The 22,243-nt window shown below is 32.2% G+C and overlaps 1 protein-coding gene across 7 annotated transcripts in view; it reads left to right on the top strand.

Moving 5' to 3' along the window:
• The window catches only part of tmod (tropomodulin), a 94,878-nt gene extending 73,361 nt beyond the window's left edge, over positions 1-21,517 (top strand). For 2 of the 7 annotated variants that reach the window (XR_010752813.1, XR_010752814.1), the window contains exon 9: positions 7,749-7,891. Coding sequence is in view for 2 of the 7 variants with exons in the window: in XM_066403137.1 (XP_066259234.1) it covers positions 20,381-20,442 (62 nt within the window). In the remaining 5 variants the exon portion in view is untranslated. Of the gene's footprint in view, positions 1-7,748; positions 7,894-16,494; positions 16,570-19,016; positions 19,084-20,380 lie in introns of those variants that run through there. The other 5 variants (XR_010752811.1, XM_066403138.1, XR_010752812.1 and 2 more) reach the window with 5 other exon arrangements.
• Positions 21,518-22,243: the final 726 nt, after the last annotated feature.

The raw sequence follows: 22,243 nt of genomic DNA, 5'->3' as shown, positions 1-22,243 counted from the left end.
AACCATGTGGACGACCTGAAACTCAAGTGGATAACGATTATCTGAAAGCCGTGGTGGAAGCGAATTATCGTTAATATTCAGTGTAACCAAGGATAGGTCCATGTAGGGAAAACATTCAACTCCGACGAGGCTGTCAAAGCTGCCTTCCAAGAGTTTATCGACTCCCGGCCTGCAGGCTTTTACAGCAGGGGAATCAATGAACTTCCCGTTAAATGGCACAAGTGTATTGATAATGGTGGTGCATATTTCGATTGACAATAAAAACATTTCATATGAAAAAAAAATTACTAAACTTTCAATTCAATTCTACTCATTTCATACTACACGACCTAATATTTTCATGAAAATATTAGGTGTACAACTTTGCTTCCGCCGTTTTTGAATAGATGTATGTAGCGGTAAGTAATGATCGAAATAAATAACCCCATGTGGGCATGCAGGAGCCTTGGGCACCTGTTAACATAACCTCATAAAAATATTAGTCTATTTGTGTCTTCATCATAAAGTTATTCGCAATTGAAAATGTCAGTGTACGAGCCAAATTCTCGTCATTTGCGGGAGGTTTTACTTTTCTGCTTCAATATGAAGAAATCTGCTGCTGAGGCTCATCGAATGCTCTCAGATACTTATGGGGAAGCCACTATTAGTGAAAGGACATGTCGTGAGTGGTTTCAGCGCTTCAAGAACGGTGATTTTCACGTCGAAGACCAACATAGCGGTGGAAGAAAGAAGGTTTTCCAAGATGCGAACTTGGAAGCATTACTTGACGAAGACTCGTGTCAAAGTCAACAAGAATTGGCACAATCATTGGGAGTGACTCAACAAACAATCTCAAAACGCCTCAAAGACATGGGAATGATTCAGAAGCAAGGATATTGGGTGCCGTACGAGTTGAAACCAAGAGATATTGACAGGCGTCTGTTCGCTTGTGAACAGTTGCTTGCAAGGCAAAGACGGAAGGGATTTCTGCATCGTATTGTGACTGGGGACGAGAAATGGGTTCATTACGATAATCCCAAACGCAAAAAGACTTGGGGATATCCCGGCCATGCTTCCACGTCGACGGCCAAACCGTCTATTCATGGTTCCAAAATCATGCTCTGTATTTGGTGGGATCAACTCGGCGTAATATATTATGAGCTGTTACAACCAACTGAAACAATCACAGGTGCTCTTTATCGAACCCAATTAATGCGTTTGAGCCGAGCATTGAAAAAGAAACGGCTGCAATACAACGAGAGACATGATAAAGTGATTTTGCAGCACGATAATGCTCGACCCCATGTTGCGCAAGTGGTCAAGAAATACTTGGAAACATTGAAATGGGAAGTCCTACCCCACCCGCCATATTCTCCTGACCTAGCTCCTTCTGATTATCACTTGTTTCGATCCATGGCACATGGGCTAGCTGACCAACACTTCCGGTCTTATGAAGAAGTAAGAAATTGGATAGAATCGTGGATCGCTTCAAAAGATGTCCAATTTTTTCAACACGGGATTCGTATGCTGCCCGAAAGATGGGAGAAAGTAGTGGCCAGCGATGGACAATACTTTGGATCCTAAAGGTATAATTAGTTTTTTACAATAAAATCGCGAAATTCGGAAAAAAAACGGCGGAAGCAAAGTTGTACACCTAATAGCACTTTCGATTATACCGGAAATGAATGTCAACTTGCTTAATTTAAATGGAACACCCTATATTTTATATTAAATTTCGATTTTGCCGAATATTATGTACATTTTTCATGTGTAATGTTCTGTACCTAAATTTTAAGGTTTTCAAGATATTTAGAATTTTCCAAAAAATAACAGTTGCAACCATGAATGTGTTTTCTAATAATTCGAAAAGAGGCAAGTATTTTGCAATGAAATTTTGGGTCGTTGTACAAAATACTTTACTGCTCTTAAATCAATGAGTTAACTCATTGATTTGTTTTTTAATATAGGGCCTTCCAAAAAGATGGCTCAAAATTGTCATTCAAAAGTCGTAAAACTCTCATTTCTTAAATAGGAATCTCCTATTTTTTTAATCAAAATACAGGGTGTCCCATTTAAAGCTGTAATTAAAGATTACTCAAAAACGGTACGTTGTATGAAAAGAAGTTTCAAATAAAAGTTGTCCGTTAAATAGGGAAACATGTTATGAATGTAGTGACTTTTAACCAAAACGTCATTTCAAGGGTAACTTTTTTTTTAAATGACAACTCCGTATTTTTTTACAGATTCTTGTAGATCTTCAAAAAATGAATATCTTTTATTTCAACAATTTTTTATTAGACGTTTTGCTGCAGAGTTATCTTTGATTTTTATCCTATTTTTCAGATAGTCAAAATTATTGTATTTTTTATTAAAAAAGTTTTACAATGCATATTCTGTTTAAAACTCATAACAATCCTTCTATCTAATAAAAATTATATATATATATATATATTTCTACGAAAAAAATATTTTCTTAAATTTCCTCTTGTTGGAGTCTACTTTATAATAAAGTTTACAGGAAATCGATATTTTTTTTCGAAAATCAATATAATTGTTTTATATGAAATTATTCAAAAATTATTATTTTCATTTCAAAATTCAATGATTGAAATGGATCGCTAGATTTTGAATGAAAAATTAGAAATGGTTTTTATTTATGAAGATGTTGGGAGAAATGTTAGTCGGGAAGTAGAACTTTATGCTGAAAGATATCCAGATGAAAGAGTTCCCTGCTGGACGACTTTCAACAGTGTCATTAAAAATTTCAAAGAAACAAAAACATGGGAAACAAAAAAATGCAATCGCTCCTGAAGTGCAACACATGAAGACAATCAAATAGCAGTTCTTGCAGCAGTTGCCTTCGATCCCCATGTAAGTTGTGTACAAATTGCTGCTGAGTCAGGAATATCAAAGACAAGTGTCTAAACAATTTTGAAGGTAAATCCTTACCACATTTCTTTACGTCAGAAACTCCATGGAACTGATTTTAAAAAGCGAGTTAATTTTTATAATTGGGCAAGGCAGCAATTAAATCAAAATGCAGATTTTTTCTCCAACGTTTTGTTTTCGGATTAATCTACATTCATAAACCATGGTGTAGTGAATTGCCATAATCTGCATATTTGAAGTGCTGTAAACTCACATTGGCTAAGAGAAGTTGAACATCAAAGACCGTGATCAGTGAATGTATGTGCGGTATTATTGGGGAATACTTAATTGGACCTTTCTTCATTGAAGGAAACTTGAATTGAGAAATGTACCACAATTTCTTGCAAAATAATCTTCCGGAATTGTTAGAAAACGTTCCACTTGCGATTAGACGGGTGATGTGGTATCAGCATGACGGCTGTCCAGCCCATTTTTCTAGAATGTCTTGTGAGGTTCTGGATGAAATGTATTCAGATCGATGGATTGGACGGGGCGGTTCAGTGAACTGGCCTCTTAAGTCGTCTATCTGATCTTTCCAGATTTTTTCTCTGGGGTTTTTTAAAGGACAAAATTTATGCAAAAGTACCAACAACTGCAGATGACATGAAAAGGAGAATTGAAAATGCTTGTCAATTGATAAACGGAGAGATGTTGCGCAGAGTAAACAATTCTTTTCGAATAACAGTTGAGACGTGTTTGGAGCAGGAAGGACATTCTTTTGAACATTTACTTCCATAAGATTCTTAAATCAGGATTTTAAATGAATTTATTAATTTAAAAAAATTATAGAAATATATTTTTTGATTAGATAGAAGGATTGTTATGAGTTTTAAACAGAATATGCATTGCAAAACTTTTCTAGAAAAAAAAATGCAATAATTTCGACTATCTCAAAAATTGGATAAAAATCAAGGATAACTCTGCAGCAAAACATCTATTAAAATATGGATGAAATAAAAGATATACATTTTTTGAAGGTCTACGAGGATCTGTAAAAAAAAATACGGGGATGTCATTTGAAAAAAAAAGTTTCCCTTGAAATGACATTAAAACGACATTTTGGCCAAAAATCTCTCTTCATAATATGTCCCCCTCTTTACCGGACAACTTTTGTTTGAAACTTTTTTCATACAACATACCGTTTTTGAGTAATCTTCAATCACAGCTTTAAATGGGATACCTTGTATATTTATTATAACACCAAAAAATAAACACTACTTTCAATATAATTGTCTATACCTAAATCTAACTGTTTTCATTTTATTAAAAAAAAACACTTTTCAATGTTCAGTACTGAACTAATTTATTTTAAATTTATCAAAAAACACCATTCAAAGAATTCTTAAAGAACATAAGTTTCGTCCATATTCAATTAGCTTGGTACAAATTTGAAAAAATTATCCAATTATCCAAAACGAATAGTTTTTTGTGAATTTTTTTTAACACGTTTTAACGAAGATCCAACATTTTTGGACAATATTATGTAGACAGACAAGGCACAATTTAGCAAAAATAGCATTTTCAATAAGCATAATTCACGTTATTGGAGTGATATCAATCCCAATATGTTTCGCTGCCGCAATTTTCATGAAATTTGGCAATGTTTTTTGTGTCGTTAGAAACAATACAAAAGTCAAATTGCACTTTTATCAAGAAAACTTAAATGGTAAATAGTATGTTTTATTTCAATTATTGTTGTTTTTTGTAAATGAAAGATATTTAAATATTTTTAAAAATTTTGAACAAACCTGCATTGAAAATTTGTCATTAGCAGAACATCGACGATTATTTTATCAACATGATGGAGCACCACTTCATAATGGTTATTTAGTTGGTTTTATGACCAATGGATATCAAATAAATGACCTTATTTGTGGCTCCCCAATCACCCGATCTCTCAGTTCTCGACTATTTCATTTGAGGAACAATTAAAAATAGTGGTTATATTACTCCATTTAACAACTATGGAAAACTGCATGAAAAGAGTTAGAACTGTATTTGATAATTTAGATTTCTTATCAATAAGAAGAGCAACCCATGAATAATGGGTTCCTAAATTAATCCTAAAATGTGAAAAGTGTTTAGCAATTCAAGGATACAATTTTGAACATTTATTGAAGTGACTTATATAGTATTCATAGTTTAAACTCTGTTTTAATATTATTACTTAAAATTATTTAGTATTAAGCTTTTTACACTCTTATTTCGTCATCAACAATAGGCTTGTTCCTTCTGTATGGTGTTTTAACAGATCCGCTAGTTGTAAAATGATCTATTATGTGTTTGAGGAATTTTCGTGATAGCTTCGGTTTTTCTGGATGTCGAATACCAAATGTATGACATGTACTGGTTAATACTTTGTTACATTCACCATAAATAATAAGCATATTGAGATAATCTTCGTTTGTATAATTTACGGGTGTTGCCATACTTAATAATACTTAATAAATTCTGAAGAGCAGGATCAACTTAGTAATTTTTGACATCATTTCAAATAAATCAGTTTTTCAATCAAATCATTGAAAAGTGTTTTTTTAAATTGAAATGAAAACGGCTAGGTTTAGGTATAGGCAATTGAATGGAAAGCAGTGGTGGTGTTCAATATGTATTGGTTGTGAAAATAGGGGGTTCCTATTTAAGAAATGAGAGTCTTTTACAATTTTTGGATGACAATTTTGAGCTATCTTTTTGAACATCCTGTATTAAAAAGCATAACTTAACTTACTGATCCAAGGGCAGCAAAGTATTTTGTACAACAGCCCAAAATTTCATTGCAAAATACTTATCCATTTTCAAATTATTAGAAAATACATTCATGGTTGCAACTGTCATTTTTTGGAAAATTCTAAATATCTCCAAAAACCGTAAAATTTAAGTACAGAACATTATATATGAAAAATGTTCATAATGTTCGGCAGAATCGAAATTTGATATAACATACAGGGTGTTCCATTTAAATTAAGCGAATTGACATTCATTTCCGGTATAATCGAAAGTGCTATTTTCATCAAAATATTTTAATCAATAGATCACCTCTACTTTCGTATCATGCCCAAATTTCAACTTTTTTCTAGTCATAGTTTTCAAGATACAAGATAGAGGCCCATATTCGTGGGATACCCTATATACTTTAGCATATATCTGGTAACAAAAAAATAACATATTGGCGGTCAATGATGTAAAATTCACTGCTGAGACTAGAAAGCATCAAAGGCTGAGAATATAATTTTCCTACGAGGTGCACGTTCTTTTTTTTTCAATTCAAGATTAACTTCAAATATGTAAATTTTTAATGTGTGTACGGGAATATTTTCTATGCCTGTTGTTTGCGCTGGTTGCGGAAACGGACATTCCCGGCCGTATATATGAGCAAAACCTCGACCTACCTGAAACAATGACTTACGATGTGAAAACACGCCGGAAAGTTGTGATTTTTACGATGATGGTAGATTTTTTTTCCGAAAACTATACACAACTTAGAAATAATTTGAAATGAATGATATATGAAATTTAGAGCAGAATTTTTCATAAAATCTGAAGCTAAAACAAAAAGTAGGTGTTATCGTTAAAAAAAAAAGTTATCTTAACCTTAGATCATCCTGTGCAAATAAAAATTAGTTGAACAAATCTGTAACTAAAAATCAAAATTGACGAGTACGAGCGATTTCTCGAAGTCTGAATTTGAAAGCAATTTGTTCCAATCTTTTTGATCTCGTTGTAGATTTACCCATGCAAATTTCTCACTGTAAGCAATCATAAAGTTTCCAAATTTCTTTCTCAATTCCATTTCGTTCCAGTTAATTGTATGGTCACATTCACGCAGCCACGCATTATTCAACCGTCAAATATAAAAAATTATCTGCGTCGGCTTTATTATGAAAACCTGGAAAGAAAACGGAAATCACCCAGAAAATCTTATTTAACTTTAAAATCGTATTTTCCGCAAACAAAAAGACCGTTATTTTTCTCTTTTATTATAAGAAACCAAAGAATCTTTTGAATTTTCCCATCCACTTTCGGTTGTTTTCCTTTTTTGTATTAGCATGAGCTCAGCAAATCCGCGGTATATTGATTCTGAAGCTTGTTTTACATGTATGTGTTCTGATTTTTTTTCGAGGGTGAATATGAATACGTTCAGGTTTATTAGCAAGTTAAATTTTTTAATCAGCATAATGCGAAACTACCTTTATGATTGGCCTCAATGAAAAATAAAATGTTTGTCTTTAGTTAACACAATTTGAAACATTTCAACGTAAAAACGCAACGTTGAAGCCACAAAATGGAAACAGCAATAAGCTGACCATAAATTGGATGTTAAAGTTGGGAGCTGGTTTCTGTTTTTGTTTCGAGGGGATTTTACATTTTACATTTTTGTCCCAAGAGTCGAATAAACCATATCACTGGATGGGGATTCGACATGCAAGTATGTCTACATAAATTGGCCCAGAGGAAAATTGCCAAATTTATGCCACAATGGGGTGTTTTCCACCAGTTTAGTAGACTAGTTTATGTGTTTATTTGCTAAAAGTTCTTTGATGAGTAATATTGTATTAGTAAATACCGTGAATCACGAAATAATCTGGGATTTAACCGAGTTACAATATGCAGCTTTCCACTATGGACTTCAAATAAATTTTTTATTTTGCCCGTCTCATGGCAGGCACAGAATTTTCAAACTTCCAGCTAGTTAATTAAACTCTACATAAAAACTCCATTGTCAAAAGCACCACTATTATTAATTTCTTGATGCATAAGCAAATATTAAAAGGAGTAGCCATTTTATGATGTACCTTGCAGCTCGTTTTAAAGTGCATCAACTTCAAAGAGGAAATTTCTGTTAGGTTTTGCGGTCGGACATCGCTTCCGGAGTTATCTCCGTATCAGCCCGTTTCAAAGGAAGACAATGAAGAAAATCTCTAAAATGTATGTTGTGAGTGTGTACTGGGTAAGCCAATTTAGGGGGTGTTTTTTTTTCGTGATGCAAAATAAAGGTCACAACCTCCTTTATGGGTCTAAAACAGAATTTAGACATTCATAATTTATTGGTTAAAAAAGTTCATGTTCTTAGTGGATGATATATAAAGGCGGATTGTTTTGAGGCATGCCAAAACTTTCCTAAATATTGTCATTGGCACGAACTATTGGTGTCAGTTTACCTTAAATTCAAATTATATTGCGACATATGCAAAAACACTGGTGCCAGGTCAGGTTAGTGCCAATGATTCATTCCGTTAAGGATGTGAAAAGAGTCTGAAAATGTCCGAATGGTTCCTTAAATAATAGATACTTGGCAAAATCTAGAAACACGTTAGGTTTGTCTTTAATGGTACTTGACGGTTATGACGCATATCAATTGTCACGTCACGATAAATTTTTTGGAAGGTCACATCGTTGTGTGATATCGTGAGTGAAATGTGTTTCAAATTTGAATACGCTTGTAGAATTTCTGTGAATTTACTTAATTTTAACGCACAAGGAAGCAGAAGAATTTTATGTTAATACGATTATCCAGAATTCTTGATGCATTATCGTATGTGTTGAGTTTAATCAAATTCAGTGAAATCTTCAGCGTCTTCGAGTCTTGAGTCGTCATGAAAGATCTTTCATCCAAAGTATTACATGATATACACTAATAGATAAAATTTAAAAAAAATTCTGAAATTTTAAAAAATAAATTGAATTCGACCCTGTGAAACGTTCACATATACCATATCTTATTTATAAAGAAGTATTCGTTCATTCTATACAGTACAATTTTTTTAGTGTTTTTATCAATATTTTTTTCCCTAATTTTGGTTTGCATCAATTTTTATTAGTTTAACTCCATGTTTTGTGTACAATGTACATACGAATTTAGTGTATAGCATTACGAGAAAAATTTACAATAAAAAATTGTGAAACCGTTTCAGAACGGAACGAGACAAAAAGACATTGCAAAAAAAAATTTTCTTTACACAAATTTGTGGTATCCAAAATATTTAAGAGATACAGGACACGAAAAAATGTAAATAACAGACGTTGTGATAGCAGGCTAAGAAAAACGTACAAACATCTAGATAGACATATAAAAATTATTGCTGGGGCATAACCGAATTTGTGTGCAAGAAGTATCCTACGCGAATTGGGAAATGAAGATTTGAGTTATGATACTGCACAAAGGCGCTGTCATGGGGTAAGGCTTGTAAGCAGACCAGCAAAAACACCGTTGATTTTTCCGAAAAATAGAAAAGCCTGGCTTGCTCTTACCCTAAAATATTCACATTGTGATTTAACATTTTGGAAAAAGTCTTATTTAGTGACCAGACCAAAATAAATCTTTTTGGATCCGATGGAATAACATGGGTAAGGCGTCCAGTTGGTAAACGATATTACCTCAACTATACTTTAACCAGAATACAGCATGCCGAGGTTCTATTCTTCTATGAGGAGGCTTTTTGTCCTACAAAATGGGTCCAATTTATTTAATTGAAGGAAAACCGGACAAGTTCATGTATTTAAAGACTTTGAAAAATATCATGGAACTATTTTGAGACGACAATCTACTAGTTAATTCTATGTTCCTGCATGACAACGATGCAAAACATAAAATAACAATCGTTACTAATTAGCTCAAGGAATCAAAAACAGTTGTTTCGGATTAGCCAGCGCAAAGCTCAGACTTGAATCCAACTGAAAATTTATGGAATGAATTAAAAGTGCAAATTAGAAAACAACATGTCACAAGTAAAGAAGATCTAAAGCAATTCATTCAAAACATGTGGAGGAATACGGATACGTCCAAAATAAATTGAAAATAAATCTTGTTGAATCGATGCCCAGAAGGTGTGCAGAGATTATTAAGAATAAATGCTATGCTACGCATTATGAATTTGGTTAATTTTGTTCTATGACAACTGTTGTTTGTTGCCAGTTTTTCCATAGTTTTTTTGGTTGAGTCCAACTATTTTTTCATAGAATAACTTACTGTTTTCTTTGTAATACAAATTATATGTAATATACATATGTAATATAATTAGTATGCTTCTTTTCTTGGTTTATGTATATTATTTTACAGAGTGAGTCAACTTTTAGTAGCAGGACTTAAACAATTGATGGAGGACCTTATTTTAAGGCGAAAACGTCATGTGAACATATCTTTCAAACGGCTTTGGTTTGGCGATACAAGATTTTAAAGTTTTATTAAAAAATTATAAATTTGCTAATATTTTCTAAATGGTTAATATTTTAAAAATAAATTTTTGCAAGTTTTAATAGTTTACAATGGTGCATTTTTTGTTGAAAAAATATTTTTGTTCAAGTTTTCCAGTGACGTGCGTAAAGGCACATACATCAACTTTTTTAAGGAAAAAATGGCACAGCATTTATTTTTCTTTAAATAAAAATTATTTTTTAATTTCTTGTTCAACTTAGAAGGAAATAAGTCTCTTAACTTTTTTGTCTGATGCACTGTTTTCGAGTAAAAAATAAAAAGCATTTGAATGCTGGACGAAATTTTACTTTATTCCAACCGTTAGTTTGAATTTTCTTTTGAAATATCGGTTGGTTATGTCTGTAAATTTAATTCAAACTCACTTTCAATTATTAATATTAATCTAAACACGTTACAGGGTGTAACAATAATGTCTTTTTGTTTCTAATTAAATTAAATTTAATCAAATGAAATTAAACTTTTTGGATTAGGTAAAAATAAATTAGTATTAAAAACATGTGACTATTTTAGTAAATAATTGACCGATGTAATTGAAACCAGGTTCTGTTTCATAAGTCAAGAGAAATTTCATCACACACGTTGGCTTGCTCTTTTTACAAAAACTCTAAGAAATTATCTTCGTTTACACGTAGTGGTAAAAAAATAGCCCAAACAAACGAATATTGAAAACCAAGCCAAATATTTACACTAAATTCATTCCGAAAATTTTTGGACAAATTGTATGCGAGTTTTCATATGATCAAACGTGTTGATTGTAAAAATTTACAACGTTCTAACAAGTGAAATATGTTACATCGGTTCACAGTAAATCGAACAAAAATTTCTATTATTCTAAATCGCGTTAAGAACCCACTGACAAAATGTTATTCTTCGTTCTTTGTCGCCTTCTTACAAACCATATACTGACCTGAAATGGTAAGATTACCTCTGCTCTCATTTTAAAACAGGCACAATTTTAGTTTGGGAAACTTCAAGAACAACGACCACTCTTCGAATACTAATCTTCGAATCCCTATCAAACTCATGTAAAATTGAGTGGTAATTTCTAGTTCGTCCATTATTATTTTGTTTATATTCATCATTATGTGTATCTTTTAATTTCTGGTTTACAAATCTAGTGTGAATCTTCACAAATACTAATGGATGGACATGTCATCAAAGTAACTATCTTCTCAGATACTTTGTGGTTGCTTCCGCGGAGTTTCCATTTGCAAACCCATAAATAAAATGTATTTCAGCTTATTCTCGATTAGAAAAATTAAATGGCATTTTACTAATTAAACTTCTAACAGTAAGACACGTAAAACCTATTCAACAAATTTTCAAAGTTGATTTAGCAATTTTGTCAATAAATGTCTTATTCCCTTCTAATGTTATAAACATTTCACAGCGCCTGGTTTCATTTACGTAATAGATGTTTAATTTCTGTGTTCAAATGGTTTTTATTCTCTCACTCGAAAACAGTGCATCGGATAAAAAAACTTAACAGACCTTTTTTCTTCTAAATTGAATAGGGAATTCCAAAATAATTTTTATTTAAATAAAAATCAGTGCCGTACCATTTTTTTCTTAAAAAAATTGAGGAATGAACTCGTATGCACGCTACTGGAAAACTTGAATAACGATATTTTTACATCAAACAATGCGTCATTGTAACCTGTTAAAACGTATTACATTTTATTTTTAAAATATTGACCGTTTAGGAAATATTAGCAAATGTATAACTTTTTAATAAAACTTTAACACCCTGTATCTCAAAACCTAAACCATTGAAAGATATGTTTACTCGCGTTTTTCGCTTTAAAAGAAGGTCCTCCATCGATTGTTAAAGTCTTGCTACTAACAGTTGATTCACCGTGTCTATAAAACTACGTTTGTTCAACGGAAATATTTAAAAAACAGCAAGATCGAAAGTTTCCTTAGTTTTCTCAATTAGTGTATCTTACCATTTAGAAAAATGTATCATGGCAACAAAATTTTGCATTTATATCAATAATTACTCAAGGGAATATCAAGAAAATGTACGATTAAGGCCGAGTTGTTAAGTCATGATTTAAATTCGATTTTGCTAAACTGATCTTCGTATATTATGAAAACACATGAGGAATTTGTTTCTGTCAGATTGCTGTTATTGTGACAATGAAGTATTTCTTATGAACGTCAAAACTTACGAACGTCAGGTTTAGATAAACCAAGCATAAGCTATGATTCAACCACTTGACCTGAAACTAGTGTCTTGACGTGTTTCTCGGTTTTGATAAGAACTTATTACTTAAGGCAATAGTTTTGGGTATTTTCAATATTATTAAATAGATATAAACCAAAAACTATGAGAGAATATGAAATTCAAATGATAGTGAATGTAAACTATTAATAACTGGAGATATCTTTACCTTTTGGCGTCATGCTGAAGCTTCCTGAATACCCTGTTTACATATACAGGGTGTTACATAAACATACCGACAAATCTTCAGGGGATGTGGAACTCATGAAAATAAATATTTAGAACTAATACAGTTAGGTCCGAAACCGCTTCGTTTCCAAGATACAGGGTGTTTAATTTCTTATTTTTATAAATATTTTTCAAAAACGGTTTGGGATACGGACATAAAATTCGGGACATGCTATGGTGGGATAAATGTGCATATCCGGGAGTATGCAGAATATTTCGTCCTGCACCACTGGCGTCTGTACGACCATTCAATGGGATGCTTTTAATTAAAAAAATGGTACGCCACTAATTTTAATACGAATATATATTTTTTAATAGTCCATAAATTCTTATTAAAAAAGGTCTCTCAGTGTTTTGTTGATTAAGTAGCCATTTTCAAGATAAAAAATAATTTCTTATTTCTGTACCTACCAAAAAATCGGTATAGGTTTCCAAGTGCGATTTATTTTTAATTTGTGGATATATTTTATTAGGCAAAATATATTTGTCCTCTACTTCTACTAAAAGAAAATTAAATTAATTTCTCCTAAAAAATTTTAAAAATCGTACTTGGAAACCTTTACCGGTTTTTTGGTAGGCATATCAATGAGAAATTATTTTGAATTTCGAAAACGGCTACTTGAGCAACAAAACACTAAGAGGTCTTTTTTTATTAGAAATTGATGGAATATTAAGAAAAAAATATTCGTATTAAAAAAGTCTGTAGCGTACCATTTTTTCATTAAAAATATCCAATTGAATGACTGCATTAAAAGCCACTGGTGTAGGTGGAAATATTCTGCCTATTTCAGAACATGCATATTTATCCTTCCATACTATGTCTTGAATTTCATGTTCGTATTTCAAACCGTTTTTTAAATATTTAACAAATTTAAAATAAAATAAAAAATTAAACACTGTATTTTGAAACGAAGCGATTTCACACTTAACTTTATTCGTTCTAAATATTTGTTTTTATGAGCTCCACATCCCCTGAAAGATTGTCGGTATGTTTATGAAACATCCTGTATTTCATAGGTGTGTAGGTAATTCAGGGTGTGTAAGTTATTAACACTATTTTTTTCTATTTTAGAAGTCCTTCTTTAAAAATATAATAATAATTAGCATTTCGATTGAAGCCTATCGATATTTGCATCACTGAAAAATTATACTCCCCAGTTTTTACTATTAGGAATTGAGGTGAGGAATTTCTGATAATTTAATATTACTACGACGTTGTATTACATATCTCCAAATACGATGTGGTATAGTTTTTCACGAAAATTTGAACTAATTTGGACAGTTTTTGTTGATTTTTTAAGTTTTATCCTATATTGTTTAATTTTATTTTTCTCTACATATAATGTTAAATTTTATTTATTAAATAATTTATTTTTTAAATCTTGCACTCTTGTACCTCTCAGATGTTAAATTGAGCCCCCACACAATGTCCGGATGTTCTGGTCAGGACTTGAACTGATGAAAAGACACTTCACTAATTTTAAAAGTCAGATATCTTGAACTCGAATATTTCCAATAATTCAATACTTTTTAAAATTCCGTATTCGAATGCCTGTGACATTCCATTAGTATGCAGGGAGAGCTCTTGGTAATTTGACTCAAATTTTAAATGTTCTCGACGTTTTCTCTGCCAAATATTCATTTTTTCCCTTGAATTTCTCTCAGAATTGAAGTATTAATTGTTAGTGACTAGAAAAACTATTACTGAAAGTAATCTGAAGTAATTGGATTAAAAATTAAAGACAACAAAAATTTGATTGAAATACTTCCAAAAACGTAAAAATTGTCAACGCAATCATTTGATATCAAACAGTAAAAATGTAGGAAAAATCTTTTATTTTGTGTGTTTAAAATCTAATTTGCCGCCTCTATTCATTTGATCTACGATGGATCAGAAATATACTGATTATGATCACCATCATAATTTATTTTTCAAGATATTTTTCGAAATAATTTGGCAACGGCTTGTATATTATTAACAACTTGTATCAAGGATTTTTAATAACCGTATAGATTCAAAATTTGAGAATATTTCTGGATTAACCTAGTCAACAGGCAATTTACCGCTAGATCCATATTTTAGGTCGCTGTGTATTGCAAGTTCCCACATGCAGGTGTTTTTTTATTACAATATTGATTACATTTAACTGATAGCCGACAGTCACCCTTACTATGGCGAATTAAAACTTAGTGTTGTTTGGTTACTTTACCCATAATTCCTAATTATTACGTCTACAGATATTTCTCTATAACCTTGTAATACCTGAAACATTTTCCTTGTACTTGTACTATCTCTCTTTTAACCTTTTAGGCAGTTCTTCTTACTATGATTTCCAGCACGCTATTCACAGTAGATGATACCCTAGAAAGTTTTGTAGTGCTTATACTTATCTACTGCGCACCATGTTCTACTTGAAAAAATGACAGTTCTATTCGATATTGACGCATGCGCAGTTACTATCTTTAGAGTTAATCGTGGATTTCGTTAGATCTGTCAGTTGATCAGACTTTATTTCTACTAGCTTCACCATTTTTATTTCATTGACGACCAAAGTTAATGTTAAATACTTCGTTAGTAGGACAGAAAAAACAATATGCAACGTATGTACATGTTAACTGCATCTAGATCTTACTTGCCTATTTAGAGTTACAGGATCAATCTCATTTAATGTTTTCGTTTAAGCTCGTAATGAGCAAAGACAGTTATATGGGGTGTGGGATAAGTGTCGGAAGTCGCGTTACCTGCCTTTCTTCATATAAACAATCGATAAGTAGCGTTCAACGATATTGGTGGCAAATGCTAATTTTTACAACAAAAGCAACATATTGTTTTTAGACAGAGTCTATATATTTCTGTCTAAATACGGAAACCTTGAAAACGGTTATAGATACAAATTTACATCCATATATCATGTGCTCTTACTCGTATTAAGAAACTTGTATCCGATTACTAGCAATAGATTTTTGGCTTGTCTGTTAAAAATTGTAGAATCTCAGCTTTGAATCAACAATGTGAATTTAAGTTTCTATTATGGGCATTCGAATTCCGCGGTATAAGCAGGGCATAGAAATTGTAATACCGATCACGTTTTGTATTAGAAAAATTTTTCAGTTTTTTTCCAATTCGCATGGGGTATTGTCAGGCTGCTCTTTGAACGCTTCGTTTGTTGTTTTCAGACTATTATTCACTTTACATTGCTTCTGATGGATTATATTATTTTATTCCGTGTAAAAGACTGTGTAATACAACGTCGTCTGTGAGTAGATATATGTATATATTCTTCTGTACTTAGTACTGTGTATATGTGTGTGGAAACTTTACCGTTTCAGAAATAAGAGGAAATAAATAAATATTATTTTTGGAAATTTGCAATTTCCTTGGTCCTGTCCTTATCCCTGCGATCAATAAAACGCCATTAAATGATAATTTATTTAGCAAAAAACACGGACTTTTTAGCTGAAAGGCAACTTTCCCCTCTTTTATGTCGAAGGCAATATTTCATAAAACTAGAAATAAAAATAATGTAAAGACGCTGAAAGAAAATATGTGTGTGTCATAAACGGATAAATTGTGCACATCGTTGAAAAATTCATCCTTTTAACCCGGGTTCCACGGCTTCCAATTTATTTCCCTTTAGACAGAAGCTTTTCGCAGTTTAGAGATATTTTTGTCCGAAACCGGGAAATTTGTTTTCTTAACAATTGCGTTTGTTCTGTCTTGCCACACAAGAAATCTACATTACAAATTGAGACTGTTTTCTGACGTTGTTTATGTTTTTGTTATGAAACGATGTTTAACTCGGAATATCAGGTTAGCAATGTTCCCTAAAGCGTAAAGGTAAGTATACAAATAGGAAACCTGGCATTTTTATATTTTATTTTCTTGCGTCTTTGACTGTAACCCTTTATTTTTATTTCCCAATAGTACGGAAAGACTTAAAAATGCGACTGCAGTTCAGATTCTTTAACCATAGGAAGACACACCTTATCAAGTGAAAAGGTATCTTAGAGTTTTGTGTCGCTACGAACGAATAAGAGCTGCACCGTTCTAACTTAATAGTTTGTCTGTTGGCTTTCAGGGACATTTTTATAATGTCGTGTAATGTACTTTTAGGTAAAACTAAATTCATATCTAGTGTTATAAAAGTGTCCGCCTACTAACATTGTCGTTTGATTTGTAGACACTAATACTGCCAAGGTATTACTACTGTTGTTGGGGTATAATGAAAATTCCAACTAAAGAGCCTTTGTCCGGAATTTAGAAATGAAACTGTAAACAAATTGAAATAGATCTTTTTGCTGTGACAACTTTACGTTATTGCCTTTACGAGCTTATACGTATTCCAGAAATACATAGCCAAGCCGGTGCAGTATGAGTTGTGTGCTCGTACACCAAAGAAAAATTAACGTTTACCGTTTCATTGTTTGAGAGTGGCCACTCTACACGTCTAAATGGGCGTGTTCGTTTAGAGTGTACTTTAATTAAGTTCGGTTAAGTGGCTAAATATCCTTCCGTGGAGTTCGATATCTCAGCATCCGATAAGGTAGTCACGAGGCCAAGTAGGTTTAGAAATAGTGTTGCAAACGAAAGAAGACGTAATTTTTGCTGTCAAAATTAACATTTTTATTCAATGCACTTAAGGCGATGCATTTCTTTGAAAATTTCCACAAAATAAATTTAAGACAAAAAATTAGTCAAAAGGGAGCATCCCTTTTTTAGATACATATTCACCTAATAATAAATTGGTTAAAAAAAATTTTGTTAAATTAACATTGTCATTTAGAATGGTTATTTGAGGGTATAAAAGAGAAGTTTGTGGTTTATCTTCATGAAAGTCTTAATAATATCTTTTTGGAATGGAGATTGGTCCCGCTTCTGTACTGCTCAGGATAGGCAGAGTTAGATACGATATTTTCATTTCGTTTTATTTGTAATAAGTTCTCTCTACACTATGTTGCTTCTAATTGAGCTACAGCCTGAGCTTCAACAGCTATAGATTTATATGTCTTTGAGGTAGTTATAGTTTGATCTTTTACTTATTATTCCATTGTTCCTTCTTCAAATTTTGTTGTGTTTAGTTGTTATACGTCTTCAGCTTAAACAGCCGTAACTTCTTTTGTAAATAAGCTAATTACGATATATTCCTTTATATAGATTTGCAATGTTTCTTTTTCAAACTTTACTGTTCCTGGTTGCGATTCATCCTCAGCTTCTAGCTACTCTCTCCCAGGCTCTAAGCTGCTCTCTAGTTGAGGTTATGATGAATTCCCTCTTTTTCGAGTGCTTTCTTTCTAAATTTAACTGCCTCATTATCTCTTATTTACTTATGTGCTTATAATCTAATGCTTATAATTCCACCTTCAAAATGGATTTCAATGGATTTGATATTATTTTAATATCACTTCATGGGGGATTGGGAATTCGGAACGTTTAGTTTTAATTTACATCGAAATGTATATGTGAAGCATCTCTTCATGCCCTGATTCGTGACCTCACGCATACATTTCAGTTTCTTTGCATTTTATATATAAAATGCAAGCATTTTATTGATAACCATATAAATTTGCATTTGTCATATATTTCTTTGTGGTCTGAGAGTTGAACTTTTTCTTCAGCTGTGTTTCAAATGTTGAATTCCTTTCCATAATAAATCAGACAAGAAACTTCTCAGTCTTTCTACATGGAGAAAATTAATTTCCGTGCCCTCTGCAACTTACGAACGTATATTATGATTTGCATATATTACTGTATTCCCTTTGAAACTGTGTAACCCGTGTAGCGACTTTGGAACTGCAGAAGACGGAAGATTAACTCGAAATCGAGCTGTAGTTTGCAATTCTGATTAGCGTTAATCTATATACATTTATCTATTGAATAATGCATTTACGAATCAATAATTATTAACACTTATGGGTGTGTTAATACGTCATAAGGCGTCTACTGGGTCTAGCTAAAAAATGAATTTTCGAAAAAGGCCGAATTTTGAAAATTTTGGTTTCTCAATTTTCTTGTTACGGCTCGTAGATGTTGTAAAACACACCGTATAATATTGTTAAAAATGGAAAGTTACTATTTAAAAGTAGTTTATTTCTACTGCATTTAGAATATTCGGATGTGGAAGTCTAATTCAATTTATGGTATTTTTTTATGAGTTTACATGTTAAATGGCGCAAATATGTTATATATCGACAAAAAATAGACGTGTTTTCATCAGGCTTATCCAGAATTTCCATGTTTTCTGTTTACTACTGTGTACAAGCTTTAATGCGTGGTAATACCAGGACAAAATCTAATTTATTAACAGCAACTAAATGTTGTTCTGAATCGTTTGTTCTTTAATTCTATGTGACCTGTCTAATAAGTAATAATTAATTCATTTCTTTGTTTCTTTAGTGTTTGTGTACGTTTCCTAGTGTTTCATATGTTTAATGTGATTTTCTCCACAGAACGTCGCCTGTCTCGGTTGGGATCAACCAGTCAGTGAGTAGCAACGACTCTACATGAGTACGAAAAGTATGTATTTTTCAGTATTAAGTCGGCTTGAGGGCGCTGGTGCTGGGCCGCTTTCCATTAGGAGCTTTTCCATTATTCAGCAGGCTTATGAACTTTTTAATTGTGCTTTCATTTTCCTTTCCGCTTAAATGTTTAAAGAGAGTTTAATGCAATTTCCCGGATTTAGTTAACATGCTTTATCATCTAGACCAACACAACCTTTTAAATATGTTCATTTTCGTGGTCTGCGTTGTATACTCTCTATATTTCGAATGAAGGGGTTTGAATATTTAAATTATGACAGTGGTTCCGTAGTCTTGTGAATATACATTATTTAAAACAATTTTATTTGACCTGAAATGCTTTTAATTCAGATCAATCTACTTCCAAGAATATTAAAAAAAATGCCGTTGGGCCGTCCAAAACACTGCCTTAAAAATTCGATGTAACCCCGAAAAAACAGCGATAATAAATGCCAGGATTACACCTTTTGCTCGTTTGCTGTCCCTCGCAAAACGACCGGAACGAGAACGGTTTTTTCTGCTTATCTGGGCGCACTTTTAAAAAGTAATTTATTTTATTTGTCGGGGAAAGTACGAAGCAAAAAGTAATTAGCCAGTGGCGGAAAAGTTTGGGTTTATAGGTACCAGCCATTTTTAAAATGTCAAATTTTAAGTATTGGCCATTAAACTGGAGATGTCTTTCCAGGGAGCTAAACGGATCGCTAGGAAAAATTTTATATGAGTGTATACTATAGTGTATACAATTTTACAGCAGTGCTATTATGCTTGACCCTTATTATGGCATAGTTCAAGTAGTAGTTCGGGTTCAGATGAACCGACTTTCATATAGCTGCGCTTAAACAACCTTATGCATCTGAAATCAACATTTATTATATGCAGAGTGTGTTCTTTCAGAATCTAAAGTTCTTGTCATTTTCACAAAGTTGCAATACTCTTAATATTATATTGAATTTGTCCGCCAATTTCGATGATTTAGTTAAAAATATAAACTTTTATTAATTGAAAAATTGTTGGCTGACCCAATTTTGAAAAAAAATAGTTTTAACAGAAACAATCACTGTTATATTGTTGCTTTAATGAAAGAAAATTGCAGTGTTAACGGCAGAAAGTTGATTTCCTTTGGTCAGTTAAGCTCAAGACGATTTTCTTTCCAACTTGTTTATTACACACAATATTTATTTGTTGCACTAAATTGATTCAAACGCTATTTTTTTATATTATGCTCACTGCTCTATGTTCTTGCACTCATAAAAATGTGTCAAAATATTATTTAATTTTATTTAACTTTATTTCAGCTCGTATTGTTCGTACAACCAAATTGCGGCCCAACTATTTAGTGGGTTACATTCGCGCTTAAAAGCAACGTTTTGTCCGGGTGGCTTCATCAGTGTTGTCAGTCAATCGAGTCACGCAGGCGTTTTCTTTTCACGTGCTAAGTCGTAAGCTAAAGACTACATATAATAATTAGATTGTATGTTTATTTTTAGATATAGAAACTTACTACTAGGGTTTTGTCATCGAAAGCTGTATATTTTTTGTTCTCCACTTCTTTGGTAGAATTTGGTTATTTCCTCGTTTTCAATTTTTATTGTAATGCAGAGAGCTACTTCAGGTTAGTTCGGGTTTCTCACGAACTGCTTGTTCGCGAGAATACTGTATAATAAATTTTGAGGAATACTAATGGCCATCTTCTACAAAAACAAGTTTCTAGTGCAATATGTTTCATCTTGTTTTCTGTATTTTGGTAGGTATAAGTGATTTTGGAAATATGAGTGTGCCCAGAATGTTTTTCTGGACACAAAAAAAACTAACTCGTTCAGTAATTTTAGTATTGTGATAGCCTGTGAGTAATAGATGTTTGACAAGCAATATGATAAAGCTTACCTACTATACAAACAATTTAGAATTCTTTCAAAACACTGCTTTTGACATATAATAGCATGTTATCATAGCTGCTTTAATTTTTTAATTCATCTCAAAATACCTCATATAAAAGAGGTCCTAAATACAATAATTTCCAGTCATTAACTTGATTTTCTGTACTAGTCAATTGATAACTCGCAATTATTTTTGGTGAGGGCAGATTAACGATTATCAAAAGGAAATTTTAACCTTACAAAAATTCATTATAATTAACTAATACTAATAGTTAAGGACAGCAGGTGAGTATGCATAAAGAAACAGTTGTGAGTTCAATAGTTATCAATATTAACAGCAGCTGTCAATTTAAACTATTGTAAATATCATGGTAATATTATTCGTTCATTGTAGTAATTTTATTTCGCAATATGATTTCGTTTAAATACGAATATTAATTATGATTTAAGTATAATTTCATATTAATCAGAACATATTATACGCATGTATTGGTAATTTTTAGCTCTAAGGCCCTATAGAGACATAGCAAAAAATAAAAAATATTGTAACTTCAATAGTGTTTTTTTGCGCCTGTAATGCCGAACAAATATTTATCACAAAAAGTTCAGCCGGCATCAGAACTTTGGTCTGTTCAGATCAAGGCCTATAGAACTTGAAAAAATCTGTATTTACAATTCCGTCACTAATGAGTAAATAAAATTGCTGCTGAGAGCGGGTGCATGAGGCAAGTGATAGAGGCCAGTTAGCTACTCAACGAAATGTTCTTTTAATATGCCCCAAAAAGTATTATTTGTTTAGGGACGTCCGTATACGGGTGTTGGTGAAATAACTTTCGTAAATTTAACCAGTGATTAAGAACATCATTTTGAACAGTAAAGTTCCTTACAATAGGGGTCAAAAACTTAATAGTTTTTTCAAAAAAAAAAAATGTCAAAGTTGGTAACTAGAAAGCTATGATAAGGTTTAAAATTTGAATAAAATGTGGAAAAATGTACTTGACACATTTTTGTTTGACATGTAACAAGAAAACTTAAAATGATTCAACAATGACATTGCTAAAAGCAATTGAAAACTTAATTAATAACTTAAGCGGTAAAAAAAAACGTAAGTGACAACGCCGCACTGAACGTGACTGAGGAAGAGAAGTTTGTTTCTGTTATGGTTGTTTTTTATGGCCCTTATGAGGGTCACTCACCCACGTTGCGGGTGAAGTGATAAGGCATTGGAATACGCAGTAAACAGATTGACTAGTACCTCAATAGTACATGAGTTATATAATC

Source organism: Euwallacea similis, chromosome 28 (assembly GCF_039881205.1).
Source record: "Euwallacea similis isolate ESF13 chromosome 28, ESF131.1, whole genome shotgun sequence".
Lineage (NCBI taxonomy): Eukaryota > Metazoa > Arthropoda > Insecta > Coleoptera > Curculionidae > Euwallacea > Euwallacea similis.
Note: the sequence above shows the minus strand (reverse complement) of the source record. Positions and strands in the feature narration are given on the sequence as shown.